At 38.7% G+C, this 21,241-nt stretch overlaps 1 protein-coding gene across 2 annotated transcripts in view; it reads left to right on the forward strand.

Annotated features, from left to right (window-relative positions):
* DROSHA (drosha ribonuclease III) overlaps positions 1–21,241 on the forward strand; it is a 99,790-nt gene that overhangs the window by 15,799 nt on the left and 62,750 nt on the right. For both annotated transcript variants that reach the window (XR_012901729.2, XM_006114260.5), the window contains exons 7-13: positions 3,864–3,944; positions 6,769–6,855; positions 6,953–7,039; positions 11,653–11,724; positions 13,173–13,254; positions 14,707–14,778; positions 19,087–19,256. Coding sequence is in view for 1 of the 2 variants with exons in the window: in XM_006114260.5 (XP_006114322.2) it covers positions 3,864–3,944; positions 6,769–6,855; positions 6,953–7,039; positions 11,653–11,724; positions 13,173–13,254; positions 14,707–14,778; positions 19,087–19,256 (651 nt within the window). In the remaining variant the exon portion in view is untranslated. The remainder of the gene's footprint in view (positions 1–3,863; positions 3,945–6,768; positions 6,856–6,952; positions 7,040–11,652; positions 11,725–13,172; positions 13,255–14,706; positions 14,779–19,086; positions 19,257–21,241) is intronic.

Consider the following 21,241-nt stretch of genomic DNA (forward strand, 5'->3'; position numbering starts at 1 on the left):
GGTTCAGGTTGGAAGTCCAGCAACATCCATAGTCTGGCATGGATGTTGCAGGACCAGTGAGTCCTGGTGGATGGCCAACGGCAATGATCCCTGCGGAGCTGGCAAAGCAGTGGGCTGCCCACAGGGAGCTGATGGCAGGGCTGCCCAGTATGTGGCAGTGGGGCAATGCATACGGCCACTCAGGAAGTGGCTGCCCAGAAGCCCCAGCATGCGTGGCTGTCCAGAGCCCCAGTACACAGTGTGCGACTGCTTGGAACCCCAGTGCTGGGCTGCCCAGTGGAGCCATGGCAGCAGGGCCAGCAGGGGAGCCGGCTGGGACACCAGCGGCTGGGCCCAGGGGTCGCTGGCAGGGGTCCAAAAATGATTTCCTCAGGTCCGGCAAAGTCCCTCATCCGGGACCAGTCAGGTCCTGAGGGTGCTGGACGAGGGAGGTGCAAGCTATACAAAGATGAGGAATGAGGGAGACAGAGCATGTAGATCTGCTTTACAAATGATTCACTTAAAAGCACTTATTATATAACGATAAATAATGCCTTAAATATGCTGGTAATGCTCCTAATTTCTTGTCTAATGGTTCTGCTGTAATTACATGCAGATTATAGTCCTAATTAAATGTAATAGGTGAGCGCTTGAAACGTTGTTGGAATACACATGTAACACAGAGATCTGGCATTTGCACCTTTGCCATCGCCATCTTTCTTTTTTAACTCTCTTATAGTCGCTTCTAGCTCTTTGTCAAAGGGTGTCCCTCCTTCTCCCCCAAGGAAACTTCTGTTTTTCTGGCATTTTATTTGAGGCATGAAACTAGGCCACAAATTATAATGGCAGAAGATACAGCAATGCATTTTGTGGCCATTATAATTAAAAGGTCTGTTGATTATTCCATTACTAGCTCTTACTTATGCTCCTAACCTTAAAAAAAGCCCCAGACTAGAAAACTGTTGAGATATTTGACTTTCAAAAATTGTGTTAGGCTTTTCAAGCAAAAAAATGTACATTTTTTTTCAAGCTGCTATAATAGAAGGTTCAATATAAAATATTTGCCAATAGAGAAGTGAACAGTATCAGAAATGCATGATTATTTTCACAAATTTACATATGAGTTACTACTTCTTCCTAAAGGACGTCTGAGAAAAGTTCCCAAAATGTCATTGTGGCCTCCTTAAGAACACACTTTTTACAGATCATTTTTATTAAGTACAGAACAATTTTATATTGAATAGTGTGCTTTCCCATAATATTGTTCATTGTTCACATGCAAAGGTGATAGGCTTATAAATTAGGGATGTGAACGACTAGTCTATCAGAAAGAGGAAGCAGGTGGGGGGGTTGGGAGAGGAGGGGATACTTCAAAGCAGCAGCACCATGTGGAGCCTGGGACCAGACCTGAGCTCCATGCGGCACTGCCACTTTGAAACACTCTCCTCTTCTCCTCCCCGTTGGCCCCGTGTTCCCCACAGTGCTTTCGCCTTTGAAGTATAGCAGCAGCCTTAAGGCACTTTTGAAAGACGGAAGCGCTTGATCAACTAATCAGATACAGTAATTCCTCATTTAACACTATAGATGTGTTTCAGAAAATGATCGTGTTAAGTGAAAACGTGTCATGTGGGGTCAATTTTCCCATTGAAATAATGGAAAAGGTGGGGGTTGCGTTTCAAGCAGTGGTGTCTGTTGGGACCAGGACATAAGGTTGGGGGAGAAAGGAGACTGGGTTTACAGAAAGGAGGGGAGGTCTTTGGCTCTGGGGAAGGAAAGGTGAGGAGAGGGGAGGGGGATTAGGTTGGGAGTATGCCCCTGTGACGGGTCTGCTGGGACCCGCACTGTGTCTGGCGAGTGGGGGGGGGGGTCTCTGGGAAATGGCACGGCAAGCGGTGAACCCCCCCATCACTTTGCAAGGAGGTGGGGGAAGCCCTGCGCAGCCACCGGCAACGGGCTGGCTGGGGAAATCATATTATTCCGGGGATGGTCATGTAATTAAAAAAGTTCTTTAAAAAAAAAATTGTGCTATCAGGAAAACATGTTAATGGGGCACGTGTTAAATGAGGAATTACTTTAGTCAATTTAAATTGCATCGACTATTCAATTAGTCAGTTAGTTACTCAAAATTTAGTATCCCTATTATAAATGCTTCTTGGAGGTGTTACAGACCTTCACTCCTTCAAAACAGCAATGAATGTCAAACATGTCTCACCCAAAACAACCAAGCCAAAAAGAAAAAAAAACTTTATAGCCTCATTGTGTGTAAACTACTCTCCTTTCTTGACTGTCATCTATCTTTAATTTTATGTCATCTATGTCATGTCATATATCTAATATACATTATAAGCATTTTTGGGCCTTACTGGTGATGAAGCTTCGGAGTAAATCCCTATGCACATACCTAAGATGTTACATTAATTATTAAATAGTACTTGAATGTAAATGCCAAGATTTTCAAAAGCGGCTAGTGATTTTGGGACACGTTAAATGGCCCTGATTTTCATGAAGTGTTGAACTAATTGAGTGTTTATTGAATTATTTATCTTGCTTGTCTCTGATATGTAAGATATACAGACAAGTGAGAAAATGTACTTTCAGCTTAGACTTGAAATGGGAATATTTTGCTAATGTTTACTTAGCGCACTTGTTCTTGAAGGATTCCAAAGTATGTGACAAACTGTTTAAGAGGAAAATACTACATCACTCTGATATTAAAGATGCACAGTTAAACACCCAAAGGTGAGGAAATACATCTTATGTTTCCCCAGCATGTATGTTCTGATAGAATCTATGAGGAAACCATGTCAACCAAACAGTCAGTAAATTAACCTTGAAACTGGGCTGCCTCCCCCCCGGCCATATGGAGTCCATTCCCACTGTGTACTGTTGGCTCCTTGTCATTGAGACACCCTAGCCTTCTCTCTGTTGGCCCCCTCGCCCACCATCATGTAACTCCGTTGGGACCTGCAAACTGCTTTTAAAAGTAAGATAAATCCCCTAGTGCGTTTGTATACATGATTGCAGTTTTCTGAAGTTTTAAAAATATATTTATACCTTACAGGGTATAAAATAGTTATTAAAAAAACTTTCCAAAACTGTAAAGCATTGGGGAAGAGAAAGAGGAACTTAATTTGCTTCTGCAGGCTGGTGCCGGGGTTCTGTGGTGGGTGTGATATCACAGCCAGAAAGTATGCTAGGGTGTTGCACTAACTGGAACTGTAAGCGGGCCTAGACTTCACAGGGCTTGGAGGGAAAAAGAAGGTAAGTGTCTATTTTATATTGTACAGAATGCCCCTCATGACAGAGTTATTAGGTATATTCATCCCATAATTTGTAAATGGTCAGCTATTTTCAAAAACATCTATGTGCAGGACACTTTTGAAATACTCCAGTTATGCCTCTAAAGTACCAAATAAGGTCCCAACCTACAAATGTTTACATTTGCTTAAGTTTACAAATTAAGTCAAATTCTGTAGGACCAGGATTTTGCCAAGTAAATTAAGTCACACTTGCATTCAAGTAAAAACCATGAATATATAACGTGCAGGGTTGTAGCCTATCTTGACTACAAGTAGCAGATTGTTCTAATGAATAAAAATGGAAAGGTTATACCTTACACATGATACCGCAGTGGTGTCATTTTGATAACGTTGTTGTCCCTGCACAAAAAACAATGACAGTCTTATGCTGTTGTGCAGTTTCTTTATATCAGTCTATACAAACAGTTTGCTGCTTAAATGGATGTTCTAAAACCAATAAATCTTGTAAGTATGACAGGCTCTTTGAAGCATCAGCATTCATGATGTTAAAACCAAAATGCTTTTCCAGACATAGTTTCTCGTCCTTTTTTCAATAAAAACAGAATCCAATTTTGTTTTTGACAGATGAATGATGGACCACTGTGCAAATGCAGCGCTAAAGCCAGACGAACAGGAATAAGACACAGCATTTATCCTGGTGAAGAGGTAACTAATTTTGAATATTGCACTTATAAAGACCATAATGCCAGCAGTAGGCGGGTACATGTTTTGCTCAGACATAAATTGGAGGAAACTATTGTGTTAGAGTAAACTATGGTCAGAGTAAATCAGTCAGATTTCTTACTGGTTGTGTAATTTTACATTTAGGATATGGTAGGTATAACTTAGTTCCATATGAAAACTATGGAAAATACTTGCTGAACTTAGGCACTAGCCAATTTCTTTTTAAAGTTTCTGAAACATGCAACTACAGTAAAACTCCGATGGTCCGGCATCTGATGGTCCGGCACTCCTGATGGTCCGGCACCATCAGGAACCCGGAAGTGCTCGGGGCAGCCAGACCATTGGAGCTGCTCTGCCCCCGGCTTCCCCGATTCAGCCGCTGCTAAAACTGACCAGCGGCTGAATCAGGAAGCCGGGGGCAGAGCAGCTGGGGCGCTGCCGGGTAGGTCCCATAGCGCTGCCCCTCGGGGCTGCGGGACCAACCCGGCAGCACTCCAGCTGTCCCCGATTCAGCCGTTGCTGATACTGACCAGCGGCTGACTCCAGGAAGCCAGAGGCAGAGCTGCTCTGCCCTGGCTTCCTGGAATCAGCTGCTGGTCAGTATCAGCAGCAGCTGACTTGGCTACACCTGGGACAGAGCAGCTGGGGTGCTGCCGGGTTGCTGCCGAACTGCTCTGCCTTGGGCTTCCTGGAGTCAGCCGCTGGTCAGTATCAGCAGTGGCTGACTTGGGGACACCTGGGGCAAAGCTGGACTATCAGAAGGGGGGGCTCTGAGGGGTCTGGGGTGGCATCCACCCCACCCTACCTCAGACCCCCTCATAGCCCCCCCTTCCGATAGTCCGACATATCTGATAATCCGGCATCCCCTGGTCCTAAAGGTGCTGGATTATTGGAAGAGTACTGTACATTAATAATAATAATGTACTAATGCTGAGTCACAGATATCAAAGGGATGCAAAAGTTATGTTTTTGCAGAGTCTTTTCTTTACACACCTCTTCTATAGGGAAAGGGAATAAATTAGCAACTTCCTTGCTGATCGTAGCAAGACATACCTCAGTACAGAAACATATCTCCCCTAGAATCTGCTAGATGATTTAAAGTTAGACAGTTTTTTGATTGAAAAAAAAAATTTGCTCAGAAACACACACACACATGCTAATTTTCTTATGATATGGCAATCTTTCAATGGAAAAATGTTGATGAAGTGTATTTTTATAGGTAGTGGTAACTGCCACATCATGGATGTATTTTGCTGTTTTCCCTCAACATTCTAAGTGCTTTACAGCACATCAGTTTTAATAGAAAACGTTTTGTGATATGAGAACATTCAAGAATGTGTTGGGTTTTTTTTTAACCCTACACTTTTGACTTCATTGGATCTATATTGTTAACCCCTTATTTTATAAACGAATTGGTGATTGAGGAGTCCATAAAATTGAAAATAAATTTCAAAATTATAATATAGGTTCAGTGCTAACTTTCAGTTTGGCTTTGTTCTTATCTTATAATAGTTTGCATGACTGATCATTCATGACATTGGTCATTAATGAGATTCTACTGTTATAATGTTGCTTTTTCTGTGAGTGACTTAAAGATATAAAAAAATTATTTTGTTTGACAAGTCACAAATTTTGTTTGATACGTTTTTCCTTTTAACTGCAGATGTTCCCTCTGCTTTGTTGCATTTCAGAGTTCATGGACATTTCTGTTTCAGGGGCTTATTGCCCTGTCTCAAAACATTACTTCACACTGAAGCTTGTAGTAAACTACTTCAGACAGAATTTAATTTCCCTCATCCCCTTACAACCCAGTAAATTTTACTGAAGGAAGAAACAAGTTTAGTTGTCTCAAACATTTGAAATCTGACTGACTCACTGTGAAGTAGCTGCAACTAAAGATGAGGATGCTTCTGGGAATTTTTGGTGATCATAAAAGCCCATTGTAATTACTACATTAGCCACTCTAGTTCAAACTAGGGTGGCAGTGTAGACATACCCTTAGCGACTAACACAAATATATAAATAGTATCATGAGCTTTCATGGGCACAACCCACTTCTTCAGATGACAGCCTCAGAGCAGTGAGAACCTAGCAGAAATAGATCCAAGATGTTCCTTTTGTCAAGTTGCTGGTGAATATTTTTATCCATTAAAACCTGAGAAGGTTAAAAAACCTTAAAAACCGGATCATGGAAACCTTATATTCCATTGAACCAGATGCAGAACTTCCTACATTTAGACATAGCCAATTCATGTGCCTTTCATAGAAGCTATTGTGATCTACTAGTTAAAACAGGACGCTGGTGGACTAGAGTTCTTCATCCATTACCTACACTGTTTCACTGTGTGATACTGGACTAGTCTGATTAATGCCTCATATTGTCCACCTGTCAAATGAAGATACCTATTCACCTTTGTCGTGAATTGAAATTGTTCCATGAAAAATCTTTAAGTGTAATTGTTACATATTTTAATTCATTACCTAAAATGAAATTATTTATTAAAAACAGAAATAAAACATCTCCACACATAGATGACTGGCTCCTTTATGCAAGAGAGATGCACAACAATATGGAGAATGTATGAATTTCACTTATATTTTGCCCAGAATAATATCCTATTGATGTTTCTGAAGTTCAATAAAAACATGTTATGCTCGACTTCCCTCCTTCTGGAATTCTTGATTATGACTACCCTTGTGGTTTCCTTTTTTTCTAGTGGCCATTTCATGGATGTTAAAAGTATTTTATTCCCTCTTTGTATTTAAATTCACCTTGAATCTGCATATAATTCTATTTATCTTAAAGCCTATTAAGCCATGTCGCCCCATGACCAACAATGCTGGAAGACTGTACCACTATCGAATTACAGTGTCACCTCCCACAAACTTCTTAGTAAGTACTTTATAAACAAGTCCAGGTGAGAGTCCAGTTTAATTTATTTTAAAATTGACCTTTTGTGCCATAGCTATTTTAACTTTTTTCTTTTTAGACAGACCGGCCAACTGTTATAGAATATGATGATCATGAGTATATCTTTGAAGGGTTTTCAATGTTTGCACATGCTCCATTGACAAATGTAAGTATATGCATGATATGCATAGTGCTTTTCTAGAAGGCAGGCTATTTCTGTCCATTTAAATAGCGCTTGTATAAATCAGTTCTTCATGTGCTTTGAGAGGCTTCTTGTCAATTTCTGTTGAAAATGGGAGGGTGACATCAGTGCTAATAAGACTTAGGTTTTGTCCTGACTAATTGGCATTCATATTCCTTTCATACCATGATTGAGGCTGTAGTGTGCAACAGAATAACATTTTTGATTGTCAAGGTTTGGCAATGGAATGAACTGCGGATAACTTGTTAAAATTGTTAATTGGATTTAAACAGGTTGAACTTTTTGAATTAGAAAAGGAAAGCCAATCATTTTAACTGATAAAATTGACATGTTTTTGTTCAGATCACCGTGTTTTAAAAACCTGGAGTACAGCAGAAGTTTACAAAAAAAATCCTGTAGTTTTCTATCACTAGTTTAGTTCCCAATTAAATTATTCATAAAATGATACATTTTGGCTACATCTACACTATGAGCTTTCTCGGCAAAAAATATGCTAATGATGGACTCATTAGCATGAGTCACCATCTCATTTGCATATGTTCTGCCAATCCGTTTTTGCACAAAAACAAGCAGTATGGACATTTTCTTTTTGCCCAAAAAAACCCTTTTTCCGCAAGATCCTTATGCCACCAAAAAAGGAGGTATGCCGATCTTGCAGAAAAAGGGGGTATTGCGCAAAAAGAAAACAACCACACTGCTTGTTTTTCGCTAAACCCCGTGGCACAAAAACGGATTGGCAGAAAATATGCAAATGAGATGGCGACTCATGCAAATGAGTCCCTCATTAGCATATAGTTTGCTGAGAAAACTGTGCTGTGTCAACAAGAGAGCTCCTGGTTATATCACTACTTCCTGTCAGAGAAGTGGTGTACCTGTGTCAATGGGCAATGCTCTCCTCTCAGTATAAGTTGTGTCTTCACTAAGTAGTACAGTGGCACAGCTGTGCCACTGTAGCATTGTAAGTGTAGACAAGCCCTTAGTGTTTTATCACTAATACCTCCATTTTCACTTTGGGGACATAGAGAAGAAAGAAATACTTAGGATTTTTCCTTGAGAAAATATTATATTGAGGATAAAGGAACCACCTTTTCTTTAGAATATCTGTCCACTCCAGCATGGCTTGGAGAATGACTGGCAAAATGTGTTACAGAATATTCTGTCTCCAAAGCAAAGAACATTCATGCTGCCCTATTTGAAATGATACTTGAAGATATTCAGCCTACTTCTGTTGTGGAACTTGTGTGTTTTGGGCACAAAACTATTGGCACCTCATTAACAGTTCTTTTTTCAGTACATTTTTTGCTAACTATTTGAAAATGGTCAGCAGTAAGTGATAATTCTGACAGATTGCTACTCTTTATTGCAGACATATGGTCATAAAGCAATACCACACAGCCTTTTCCAATATCAACAGGATACTAGATAGGCAAGGCCTTCGCAAGGAAACTGCTCTTGCTGCACTGTAAGGCTTTTGACAGGAATTATGGGGGAATTGCCGTTTCAGAGAGATTTCAAGAAATGCTTGATAAATAGCAGATGGCTAAGTGTAGCATCCACATGATTCTTTGCAAGAACAAAGATCACAAACAAAGTATTTTAATGAGACAAATTTGTATAGCTGAGGAAGCTTCGCTTGCACCCTGTAGCTCTGTAGCTGCATTATTAGTGGAGCCGGACAAATATTAGATAAAATATGTCAGATGAGATATGTTAAATGAATAATGCATCATTTGTGTGATGTTATTCAACCAGCTTTAAAACAGTGTTTTTCTTTGAATATATTAGCCAACAAATCTCTTTCTTCCAGGTCTTTTAAGTATAGCTGTGCATGGAAAATTTGTTCCTAATAATTTGGAAGTTGGTTACCTGTCTCAGAGCTTTTCTGCTCTCTGTTCTACATAGAATACAAAGGGAAACAGTCCCTTAACAGTGTCTGTTAAGCAGCTGATCCAAAAAGTCCTGACTTGGTCATCTTTAGACATCTATTTGAAAATAAATAGGCTTTCATTATATTTTAGAATACTGAAATAAATGTGGCTGCATATTTTCCCCCCAAATATTGATTACTATATCTTAATATCCAGATTCTTAATTTCTATTGATAGGTATTCAGGATAAAATACATTTGAAGAAGGAGGATTTGTCATTATCTTAATGTTTGATTGTGAATCTGTTGGAGGTTTTGTTTCTGAATAAACAAGTTCATAACAGGGGTAACAGCTACTTAATAGATATATCCTAAAGTTTAACATTAGTCAGAGCTGGAAGGCAGAGGAGCGGAGAAGAGGGAGCTTAAACCCAGGGCCACACGACTACAAGCAGATGCCCGCAGCCAAGCACTTGTACTTGTGAATTGAATTCAGTGCACCTCTATGCAGGTACAGAGATCATTTGCAGTATTGAGGACTTAGATTGCTTCAGTTTCATGAATCATTGATCATTAGGAGGCGAGCTCGTTGCAAGGACAGTGAAAGCTTCAGCTCTGTTGGTTTAAAAATGGCAAGAATTTAAGTTCCCTCATGGCTCTCTAGAAAGTCATAGAGTTGTATGCCTACTGGATTGCTGCTTGCTTTTTGTACCAAAACCTTCAGAATCCAAATTGTAAAATTGCATGGTATCAGAGAAGAAACAGGCGACCTAGGAGCAGATGGGGAAAAAGGAACTGCTTTATTACCCACTCACGTTTACCTTGGACATACAACACAATGTCTGAGTGGCAACAAACTGGCATTAGTCAAACCCTTTTATCTATTTTAGTATGTTAATTCACATGTTTATCATTACTTTTCCTTATTTAGTAGTGTTAATTCCCATAAACTGAATATTAATAAAAAAATAATAAATACAGTTATACCCACCCCTAATTACTATTTATAGAATTTCTAACTGAATCAACACTTTCTAAATCAGCAGGTTACAGAGATTACAAGAAATTTAACCCTGAAGGTATTTTATACAGCGCCAATGAGGATAGGCAAAAGACACAACAAAGTAGAGCAGCTGCATGCTCATCTATTTTTCTAGGCTGCAAAAACGAAGGGAAAGAGCATGTCCAAGGGTAATGCCTGCTGTGGCTGAAATCCTTACCACGATCCCAGACCTGTATTCATTTTGCATTTCCCAGCATGTGGTATAGGAGCTAAATTTTAAGATCTGTGGAAATGGCATTAGTAATTGAAAGTGAAATTTTCAAAAAATATTATTTAAATATTTCAGTGCTGCGCATGAATGGAGTCTTAGTTACAAATCTAAAAAGTAGCTGTCAAAGTATTTTTTTCATGGTTAAAGTTTAGACTGGCTGTCCATAAATCCCTTGAAAGCATAGAACTGCCATCCCATCCAGTCCACCTAATCTATTTTGTATTGTACAGGAGTACTGGTTTGTTATAACATTTTAGTGATTACTCTGGTGTGATAGGGTTCTTTTTTTTTTAATGATGGAAAGCAAAAAAAATTTTTTAAATGTTTACAGGGATGCCAATGTCTTGAAGACTAGATTTCCATCTGAAAATTCATCCCAACACTCCCCCCACAATCCCACCCTGAAAATCTATACCTATAACTGATAGAAATTACAGAAGAAATTATCTCTCTTTGGTGCATTTATTTCATGTGTTTGACAGCACTTTGTATCTAGTCAATTGCATTTCCTGTCTTATGTGCTAGTATTATGACATGTGTCTCATGCCCTGATCTGAGGGAGCCAGTTTATTTACTAGTAACAATGGCATTAAAGGTGAAGGGGCTATAGACAAAAAAATGAAAGTGAAGGAGAAATGGAGAATTTGGCTCAAGCATGTGTGGTGGTTATCCTGAGCCTGCAATAGCAGCAGAATGGAAAAAGTTCTGTGATATTTTGACAGGGAGATAGAAAAAAGAATGTTTGCAACAGCTATTCTAGCCAATTTCAGGTCTCTTTTTTTAATTGATCAATTTAAAGAAGTCAGGTTTACATTGTCCTTCTAAAGTGAGGTGGTGGGGGAGCAATCTGCATTTTGCAAGCTTGTGTACTAAAATTAATTAAATATTTGGCTTAACAGGGGATATATTTCCCTTTTAAATGTGTTTTAGCTCTATTTCATGTAAACCTATATATCTGTACTGCAAGTCCCTGTGCCACACTCACATTACATAAAGATGTACTAAGACAATAAGGCTAGTAGAATTAATAGTGGGATAAAAACACTTCGCCTCTAGGTCGTTAGACCAGTCTTGCACACTCTATCATGCACAATAAAGTCATATGCAAATATAACATTTTCAGAATGAGAGAGGAGAGATCAGTTAGTTTAAAGCAAAATTGGTTAGCAAAAGCAAAATTCAGTAATCTCCATTAGATGGCATTGTTTGACCAATGCTTCCTGTCAGTCCTATGTTATTTCACAAGTGGAGTTACTATAGTCCTGTATTTCTCTCGCTCCCTCCTGCTCCAATCTTTGTATGAACTCTCTGAGGCAACAGTTTTACTAAATGCCCTTTTCATCAGATGGAAATTCTTGGGAAACAAAATTGTATGAGTGATGCAGTCAACACCATCTGTCCCTTCAAACTGAACCTCTGTTCTATTTTTCTTCCAGATTCCTCTATGTAAAGTAATCAGATTTAACATTGACTATACGATTCATTTCATTGAAGAGATGATGCCTGAGGTAAGGGGGATAATTAGTCAAGAGATCAGTTTGAGTTATGAATTGTTGATAAATTTAAATGATTAACTCTGTAGCATCTAGTTTCATGCACCCTCAACGAGGTAGATTATAATATTCTGAATGTATGGCTGAATATGAAAGCTATGATTTCTACATAAAGCTATAAGCATATCTCTAGAATGCTACATGTTTAAAATAAAATTAAGAATACTCATCTTTATCCTTACCTCTTTGAACTTTTCAAAGATCTGTACAAATATATTTCAAACAGTATCCCTTGTGAACTGAGGTAAGGATATAACCCTACTTTACAAATGAGGAAACTGAGGCATAATAAGGTGGTGATTTGCCATTATTATGTAAATCTGTGGTGGAACTAAGACTAGTATTTCACTTTTTTAACTCCCAGGCTTGAAATCTGGTCACTAGGACAGGACTGGCTCTTAATCTAAACTGATGCAAAAATAAAAATCCTCATAGATATAAAAAAGCAATTTCAGTTTATATTCTGGTTTGTATTCAGAAAGTCTTTTGGTAAAGCTAAATTTGTGGAGTAAATTTCTGCAATGAAATGTCATGTCTAGCTGTAGAAATAGTATCTATGTTTTACTTAGTGTCCTATATTTACATATTTTTCTTAGTTATGCAAGAGGCTAAAAAATTCAAATCAAGATTAATGTGGATCGCAATGTGATAAACTTCCTGATACTGAATCTACTGTGCTGTCTTCTAAATCTACTTGATTTAATGTAATGAAAAGACTGCAAACCAAGTAGAGAACCTGGCTTTGTGCCTAAGACCTTACTTGCACACCTTGTTTAACAGGGCACTCCTACCAGAAATATTTTGTTGGGTTTGGAATTTTTGATTGGTTTCATATCCATAAACTTTATATTGACTTGAATTATCATTTTATGAAATGTGTGTTGACCTGAACTAGTGTTTTTAAAGTGCAATCTCCTCGTTTGTGGTTGAAAACTAGAGGGGCTTCTTTCCCAGTTGAACGGAGGAATTCCTCTTCTCTTAAGATAACAACCCTCCATTTGCAATGTACTTATTTGTTGCATAGGGAGTGGTGGCGATATAAAAAATGATGATTAATACGCTTTTTAGCTAGAAGAAGCAGGGCGGGGAATCATAATGGAGGTGTTAGTAATAAATATGTCAACTCTTTAACTTGTTCAGGTGAAAGGCTTTTGTTGCATAATAAATTATCTTGAAGTCTTGAGTTCATAATATCTGTCCCCAGTGTGGATTTGAGCCTTTTATAAAGGGCCCTTAATATACATCAACAGTGCTTTCAGAAGAAGCCTCACATTCTAAAAGATGCATAACAGACAGCCATAAGCTTAAAGATTTACCAATCACTGGGCAGTATTCTCTCCAAATTATATTATTTATGTGTTGAAATGTTTGAATAATGATATTCTGACCTTTTTCTCTTCCAGAATTTTTGTGTGAGAGGACTTGAATTATTCTCTTTGTATCTGTTCAGAGATATTTTGGAACTCTATGACTGGAATCTTATAGGTAACTTCACACTTAAAAGTATACACACGAAGAAATATTAGATCTTATAAACAAATTCAATAATTATGTCTAGATTTTAACACATCTTTGGTTTAGAAAAGAGGGCTTGAAGTCGTACATTTTAAATGTCACGTATACATTTACAGTTTGTTTTTACCAAGAGCAAACAATTTATCAGAGTTTGTTTAATCCAATATGTAATACTTTAATTTTTCTTTTCAGAAAATTTTAATTTTCAGTTTATCAGCGTTCACCATAGTGGATGTTTTAAACAAGCTGTTTATATTATTTATATTGCACAATAATACATGCATACGGCTTTGTTGTCAGGGTGTCAAATAGAATATTGTCTTTGCCCTGACAAACTCACAGACTAAAGGCATTTGTCCTACTCTACAATGAAATTACAAAATAGTGCTATAGACAGCCTCATAGTATTCCTGTGCTTACTAAGCTGTCACTATAGCTGGAAATTTTACCAGGATATGAAGAAATACACGTACATTTTAAGACTGTGACACAACAAAATTTCCGAGTGAAGATTTTTGCTCAACCTGAAACAGAAGTGTTTCTGAACAACTTCACTTTAAAATATGTAAACATCTTTTGGCGCTTGTTTTTCTTCCTATGAAGATTTATTTAAATTCTTGCTGTATTTATTTAACACTTGCTATAGCACAGAAATGAATATAATATTAATATTTTGTGTGTGCATCCCTTGATTAGTTATTGAATACATGTGTGATCCTGGTTTTGGATTAAGTGTTACTAGCTTTGATTGTATCATCCTTAACTTTTTAAAATTGTAAGTCACGCACCATTTTGGGCTTTTACTTTTCACATGATGTTTTAATTAATATCATTAGAAAGGAGGAAGAAACAGTAAACTAGGGCATTTTGTTTCTCCTCAGTATGTAAAAAGATCAGTACTATTAATTCATTCACAAAATGAAAATTAAAGCAAATTCTTTATTCCTGTCTTCTTATAGAACTCTTTTAATGCATTGATTTATACAAGCAGAATTTCCTCTTTTCCTTTTCATTGCTTCAGAGTAATTATACTAACTATCAGAGATGTATTTGTTCATAGATCTTACTTCCCTCCCTTTTCCCCTTCCCCCCACTTTCTATTTCTCTCTGTCTCTGTCTCGGTCTCTGTCTCTGTCTCTCTCTCTGTCTCTCTCTCTCTCTCTCTCTCTCTCTGTTGTAAATGAAGCTGCGTGCATGGACGTTTCTGTTCTATAGTGGACCAAAGAGAATATTATCTCTACTTGCCTTGCCATTTTACCATGTTGTGATTTCACTGAAGACATAGATATTCCAGGGGAAATTATGGCCCTGTTGAAGTCAATAGCAAAAGTTCCATTGATTTCAGTAAAGCCTGGATTTCACTGTTTTTGAAAATATATTTTCAGAGACTTAGTTATTTTTCTGTTAATTTTCTTATTTAAGGTCCTTCATTTGAAAACGATTCTTGTTGTCCAAGATTTCATTTCATGCCACGGTTTGTGAGGTTTCTGCCAGGTAAGTTTTATGTTCTGTGATTGGATGAAAATTAGACTTGCAAACTCCTATGCATCTCTTTGAACAAAGAAGAGCCATTTATATGGGCCTCATTGCTATTTCTTCAAGTGAACTGAAGGTTCGAGCAGAATCACTTTATTAGTCAGCACTGTGAAAGTTTTATTTGCACTCAAAAGAGCTAGAGATTGGTGTGTTTGTTTTTGTTTTTGTTTTGCTTTTTAGCGGCAGCTGAGATTCAGGAGCAAAGAGTTCCAGGTTGGGATGGAAAGAAGTGTCCTGGTTTTAAATGGCTAAGCTGTAACTTTATGGGATCGGGTGATGATTACCTCCAAAAGGAACAGAAACTAGTTGTCTTTGTACCGCTAAGGCACAATTATACTGAAGGACCATTGCTTAAATATATCTGAACATTTTCCCCTAAAGTAGTGGTTCTAAATCTTTTTGATACTGGGAACCAGTAAACCCATTCACAAGCTTTTGGAGGACTGAAAACATGTATTTTCATATTTGCATATTCATTAAGCAAATAATGAATATGCAAATAAATTGTGCCGCTGGCCCTATCTGTTTGGCAGGTTGTTCTGCCGCCCCCTTCCTGGCCCCAATCCCGTCCGCTTTATTGGATCGTGTACGATAATTTTTCTAAGGACTGGTATTTTTTTCTAAGGACTGGTACTGGGCTGCGGACCACACTTTGGGAAACGCTGCCCTAAAGAATGGAGAAGGACAGTCCATGTAGTCTATTCCCCCTCCTCCGCACAGGGTCTCACACTCTCCGACTTATCAGGAGGAGTCTACAAGAACATATACCATTCAAATTGAAAAGCTTTTCAGTCTAATGTGAATAGGCCTTGGTGGATCTTTTTGCCTGTCTCACTCAAAAACTTCTGGTTTCCTTTCTATTTTTTGCCTCAGTCCTGGATACAGAAATCAATGTTCAGTTTATTTGGCTACTATTTTGGTTTTCTGTGACCTTGCAGAAAGTGAACTACTCTCCTGTTCTTCCCTTAAAGTACAGGACTAAGAGCCATATTGCATTTAGTATTTCCCTCCAGACTGCTTTTGGTGTTGTGTGATACTAATATTGTCCCGAAAAAAAAATCTCCATTTGAAACACTTCTCACAGACACTCACTCTTCTAGCAGAAGGGTTTATTTTTAGTTGCAGTGATTTCAGCTTGCCGAACAAGCGAGCTTCAGCTTTTAGTGACTGATCCACCTTATAAGTACCATGGGATAAGTAGAATGGCTTTTGGTCTTAATCTATTCCAGATAACAGCCCCTAAGAACATAGAGCTTTTTGACTAAAGGTGCAGCTATGGCATAAAACAATTTGTTTTGAGGAGAATCATGTCTAAGACCCTGTCTACACTGGGATTTGATCCATATTTGAAATGGTAAATGCTGTTGTAGCTAATTTAGCTACAAACATAGTTGGCTTGCCTTCAGTGGTCCGGATACAGATACAGGGATGAGTTGTTGGATCCCCCCTACTACTTATGTTTTATGTCCTTCTAACAGAGCTAAAGAAATACCATCTCTAGCTGTCACAGTGTCTGCATAGGCTGGCTGAGATGGCAGGCATTGTGAGGTTCAGAACTTTGAACTAATCAAGTCGTGTTTGCGGAGTGCCTTAGATATGGGAGGGTGAAGAGTGTTTATCTACTGTACCATTTTTTTTAAGAATAATATGAAAAATACATTATTGAGGGTTGATTTTCTTTGGGATCCATGGTGGGAGATGGGGGAATCTACAAACATGAATTATTTTGACCATAAACACTGGAAAAGCCTCAAAGCAGCCAGATTTCAGAACTGGGTCTAGTACAATGTTATTTGGGTTAGACAACAGCATAGACTCTCCTTTTCTAGTTTCATTACCCTCACATTTGTTCAAGTAAGCAATCTGGGGTATATACTCTAGCTGCTGCTGCTCAGGGCTTTCTCCTGTCAAGTTAAATAAATTAGCTACCAGTCACCAGGTGAGAGCAGGTGGGTAATTTTATAAAGGGAATATTTTCAAATTAAGATGTTGGTTTTTTGCATTTTAGGCTGCTATCTGCTTCAGTAATACTTAAGAATGGTTTGTCATAACAAAGGGGCTGTGTCTACACTGGCACCTTTTTCCGGAAATGCTTAAAACGGAACAGTTTTCCGTTATAAATATTTCCAGAAAAAGAGCATCTACATTGGCAGGATGCTTTTCCGGAAAAGCCCTTTTTCTGGAAAAGCATCCATGGCCAATATAGACGCGCTTTTCCGGAAAAAAGCCCCGATCATCATTTTTGCGATTGGGGATTTTTTGCAGAAAAGACTACTGTGCTGTCTACACTGGCCCTTTTCTGGAACAGTTTTCCGGAAAAAGGACTTTTGCCCGAGCGGGAGCAGCATAGTTTTTCCGGAAAAGCAGCTGATTTCTTACAGTAAATCATCACTGCTTTTCCGGAAATTCAAGGGGCCAGTGTAGACAGCTCGCATCTTATTCCAGAAAAGCGGCTGCTTTTCCGGAATAAGTGGCCCAGTGTAGACACAGCCAGGGTGTTTGGGTATGTTTCCCAGTTGTAGGTTTTATATTGGAGCAATGTTATTGCTAGTGAACAAAGTATAATAGAAGGTTATTTGGGTAGGTCATGTTCCTGACTTTCCACAATCTTAGTATTATCTTTATTCCCTAGATCTAATTCTATTGGAACTGGAGAATCACTGTTTATATTGATTGGAGATTTAAACTGTACCACCTTGCTGTAGTGGTTCGGGAAGACTTTCCATATGATTCTCTGAATATTACTGTAGTGTTTGTGTTATAGCATTTTCACCATAATATATTTAGTCCTTCTGCTCACCTCCTTGCATAAGAACCTATTAATGTTTCAGAGAGGATAATGTGACTGGACCGGAACACGCCAGCTTATGGAAGGGAAATGGACTGAAATTTTCTATTTCCGCAATGATGAATTCTCTCACTTACTGAAGTCACCACATTTATAAATTAAACTCTTTTTATTTAAAGAAAGGATTTGAGAATCTCATGTCTGAGGGATTCTTAGGGTATGTCTACACTGCCACCCTAGTTCGAACTAGGGTGGCTAATGTAGGCATTCGAAGTTGCAAATGAAGCCCGGGATTTAAATATCCCGGGCTTCATTTGCATCTTGCCGGGTGCCGCCATTTTTAAATGTCCATTAGTGCAGAATCCGTGCCCGCGGCTACACGTGGCACGGAGTAGGTAGTTCGAATTAGGCTCTCTAATTCAAACTACCATTACAGTAACGGTAGTTCGAGTTAGAGAGCCTAATTCGAACTACCTACTCCGTGACACGTGTAGCCACGGGCACGGAGTCCGCACTAACGGGGATTTAAAAATGGCGGCGCCCGGCAAGATGCAAATGAAGCCCGGGATATTTAAATCCCGGGCTTCATTTGCAACTTCGAATGCCTACATTAGCCACCCTAGTTCGAACTAGGGTGGCAGTGTAGACATACCCTTAGTAACATGCCTCATCATCTATCTAAATGTTTCATCCACAACCAAGTTTACTCATAGAATTTGCGTGGTGGCAGTCTCCTCAATAAAATGCCTGATAGGATCATCATGAATGATCCTTTACTTTTGTGGTCCTCACAGCCATGATTAACTGGCTTGTCCTGTCATGGTACTTTCTATACTTTCTCTCATCACAAAATGCAGTATTGTCAATGTGCATTTCCTCACGTCTCAGAAGTAGTTAGTAGTTTTCACATGTACTTGGTTCATCCAGAGACAGTAAGTCAGCATGAGCCCAAGCTACTCTTTAGTCTTCATTACTGCAGGTGCAGCACGTAAACACTGAAAATTAGTCCATAATGCCAGGATAACTTATCGCATGCATCCATAAATGTCTCATAAAATTCTTGAATGTTTCTCCAGAAAGCCATATAATGTCTAAACAGTTTAAAACTATTGTTGTAAAAGGAAATGATAAAATGTATAAAGGCAAAACGTAACTGGTCTATATAATTTATGGTTCTACATGCAGATTTTAGAGCTATTCAGCCACCTAGTTAACTTGAGGCTTTCAAAAAGATTAAGCCGTTATTCCTTCTACCATTAATGTTATTGTTTCTAGTTGAGCAAATTGAGGTGCTTATGCACGTGCATTATTCATCAATAAAAATGTTTGTGTTCTTTTTAGTCGGTTGTTTGAGCAGTTTGCGCTTTATTTAACCCATCTGAACATTTTACTGCATAGCCGTTATTTTCCTTTCATAAATGCTTTGGAGGAGGGGAGGGAGAAGTTTTTAAATAAATGGCTTTTAATCTATTTTTAAGATGGTGGGAAGGAAGTGCTGTCAATGCATCAGATACTACTCTACTTGTTACGATGCAACAAACCTTTAGTCCCGGAGGAGGAGATTGCCAATATGCTTCAGTGGGAAGAACTGGAATGGCAGAAATATGCAGAAGAATGCAAAGGAATGATAGTTACCAGTCCTGGCATGGTACTGCAAACATTTTTGATTTATAAACAAGTCATGTGTGCACTGTAATCTTGGTTCAGTGATTTGGGTGCAGGTTAAAGTGGAATGGGAGAAGGAAGCCAGAAGAATGAGCAAGAGCCTTTGATTTCAGTGCTGTTGGAATAACAATATTGAAAGTATGCTGAAAGTCAGAGAATTGGGTATGCAAAATATTATAGACATATGGCAGCGAATTAACTTGACCCAGTGCCCTATTCTTTGGCATATTGGGAGATGTTTAAGAGCAGGTTTGCAGACTAACAGCATACGAATGTGTACATTGAAATTGCAATGTTTTAAGCATGTGTAACCCTAATTTAGTTCTCTTGTGCATATGTATTATGATAGCCTTTACTTTTACAATCACATACTATTTCCCTTCTTAATTCTGAGGGTGGGTAGTTATTCAATAATCCCTTTTATCTTCCTTAATCAATGTCTGACACCAAGCCTTCTCTACTGCACACCATCCAAAATCCTGTACAGAATACAGAATTGTTAATTTTCTTATTGAGTGCTTCACAGGCAATAATGACTTTATTTTCAGAACATCTCTGTGATTTTAGATGGGGTTAGCATGCCTATTTTACACGTGGCAATCTGATGCAAGGAGATATTAATGGCAACATTATCAATTGTCCACTAACATTGAGTATCCATTTTGACACAAACATGGCCTGGTATTTTCAGAATACTAAGCTTTTTATTGCACTTTATAAATTGAAAGTGTAGTTTTAATCAATTTCAGTTACTGCTGTGAATGCTCAGCCCTTCTCAAATTTGAGCTGACATGCGTCAGGTAGGCACCCAGAAAATGAACAACACACATTTAGTGGTACCTTTTGAAAGGTTGGTTTAAATGTGATGGCTCAACATCACACAGAACTCAGCGACAGAGACAGGATTAGAGTCTCGTGATCTTGGGTGCCATTAACTTCCTTAATTGCAGAGCCATTCTTTTTCTTAGCAGTTGTGCTGCCTATAGTAAATGTCATCGACTTGGACTTTCAAGAGTAAAACACAATAATAGAAGTTATTTTAGGCCAGATTCATTAACTCGGTGGAGTTATAATGATTTGAACAAGCTGAAAAATCTATCCCTCTATATAGGAATGTAAGAGACTAGTTGACTATCCGATAAGCATAAGCTTATCGGATAGTCAACTACTTATGCAAGTAAAAGCCAGATCCCCCCCAGCACCGTCTCTGCGGGGGGCAGGCGAGGTAGAGGCACAGCGGAAACAGCATGAGCAGGGACTGAAGCAATCTCTGCTTGCACCACTTCTGCTGAGATTCTGCTTTTCAACTGCACACGAACCCCAACGGACCCTGCAGTGCCTCAGCGATCCCCTCTGGTCCCGCACTCCCTGCGGTGCCTGAGCCCAATGGAGCTCTAGTACATTTCAAAAGCAGAAGCCCTGCAGGGAGAGCAGGGCTAGCGAGGGGCTCCCCAACTGGTCCCACACTCTCTACAGGGCTTCCTTTTGAAATGGACAAGATTCCCACTCGGGCTATTGTACAATTAAAGGAAGCCCCACGCTCCCTGTCAGGCTCTTGGCCTGGCAGGAAAATCCAATCCACTATTCAATTAGTTAGTTAATCTAAATTTAATATCCCTATCTCTATGTTATATGCAAGGCTTTTTATTTCCATTTTTAACCGAGACGCACAGATGAAATCCACATCTAAAAAGGAGAATCTGATGTTCATCCATTCAAACCGGAGAAACACCAACAATGGTTATTTGTATCTAAGAGCTTGTGTACACAGAGTAGTAATGCAGACTATGGGGATGTGGTTTTTAAAGCGCACAAATGTGTTTCACATTAATTGATCAATGCAGAGCTATGGTGCACACTATAGGTTCTCTAGTACACTGAATCTAGCATTGTTTGAAACATATACACAAGGCCTACGTCTAGACTGGCATGATTTTCCGCAAATGCTTTTATCGGAAAAGTTTTTCC

Source organism: Pelodiscus sinensis, chromosome 2 (assembly GCF_052426305.1).
Source record: "Pelodiscus sinensis isolate ZL-2025 chromosome 2, ASM5242630v1, whole genome shotgun sequence".
NCBI lineage: Eukaryota > Metazoa > Chordata > Testudines > Trionychidae > Pelodiscus > Pelodiscus sinensis.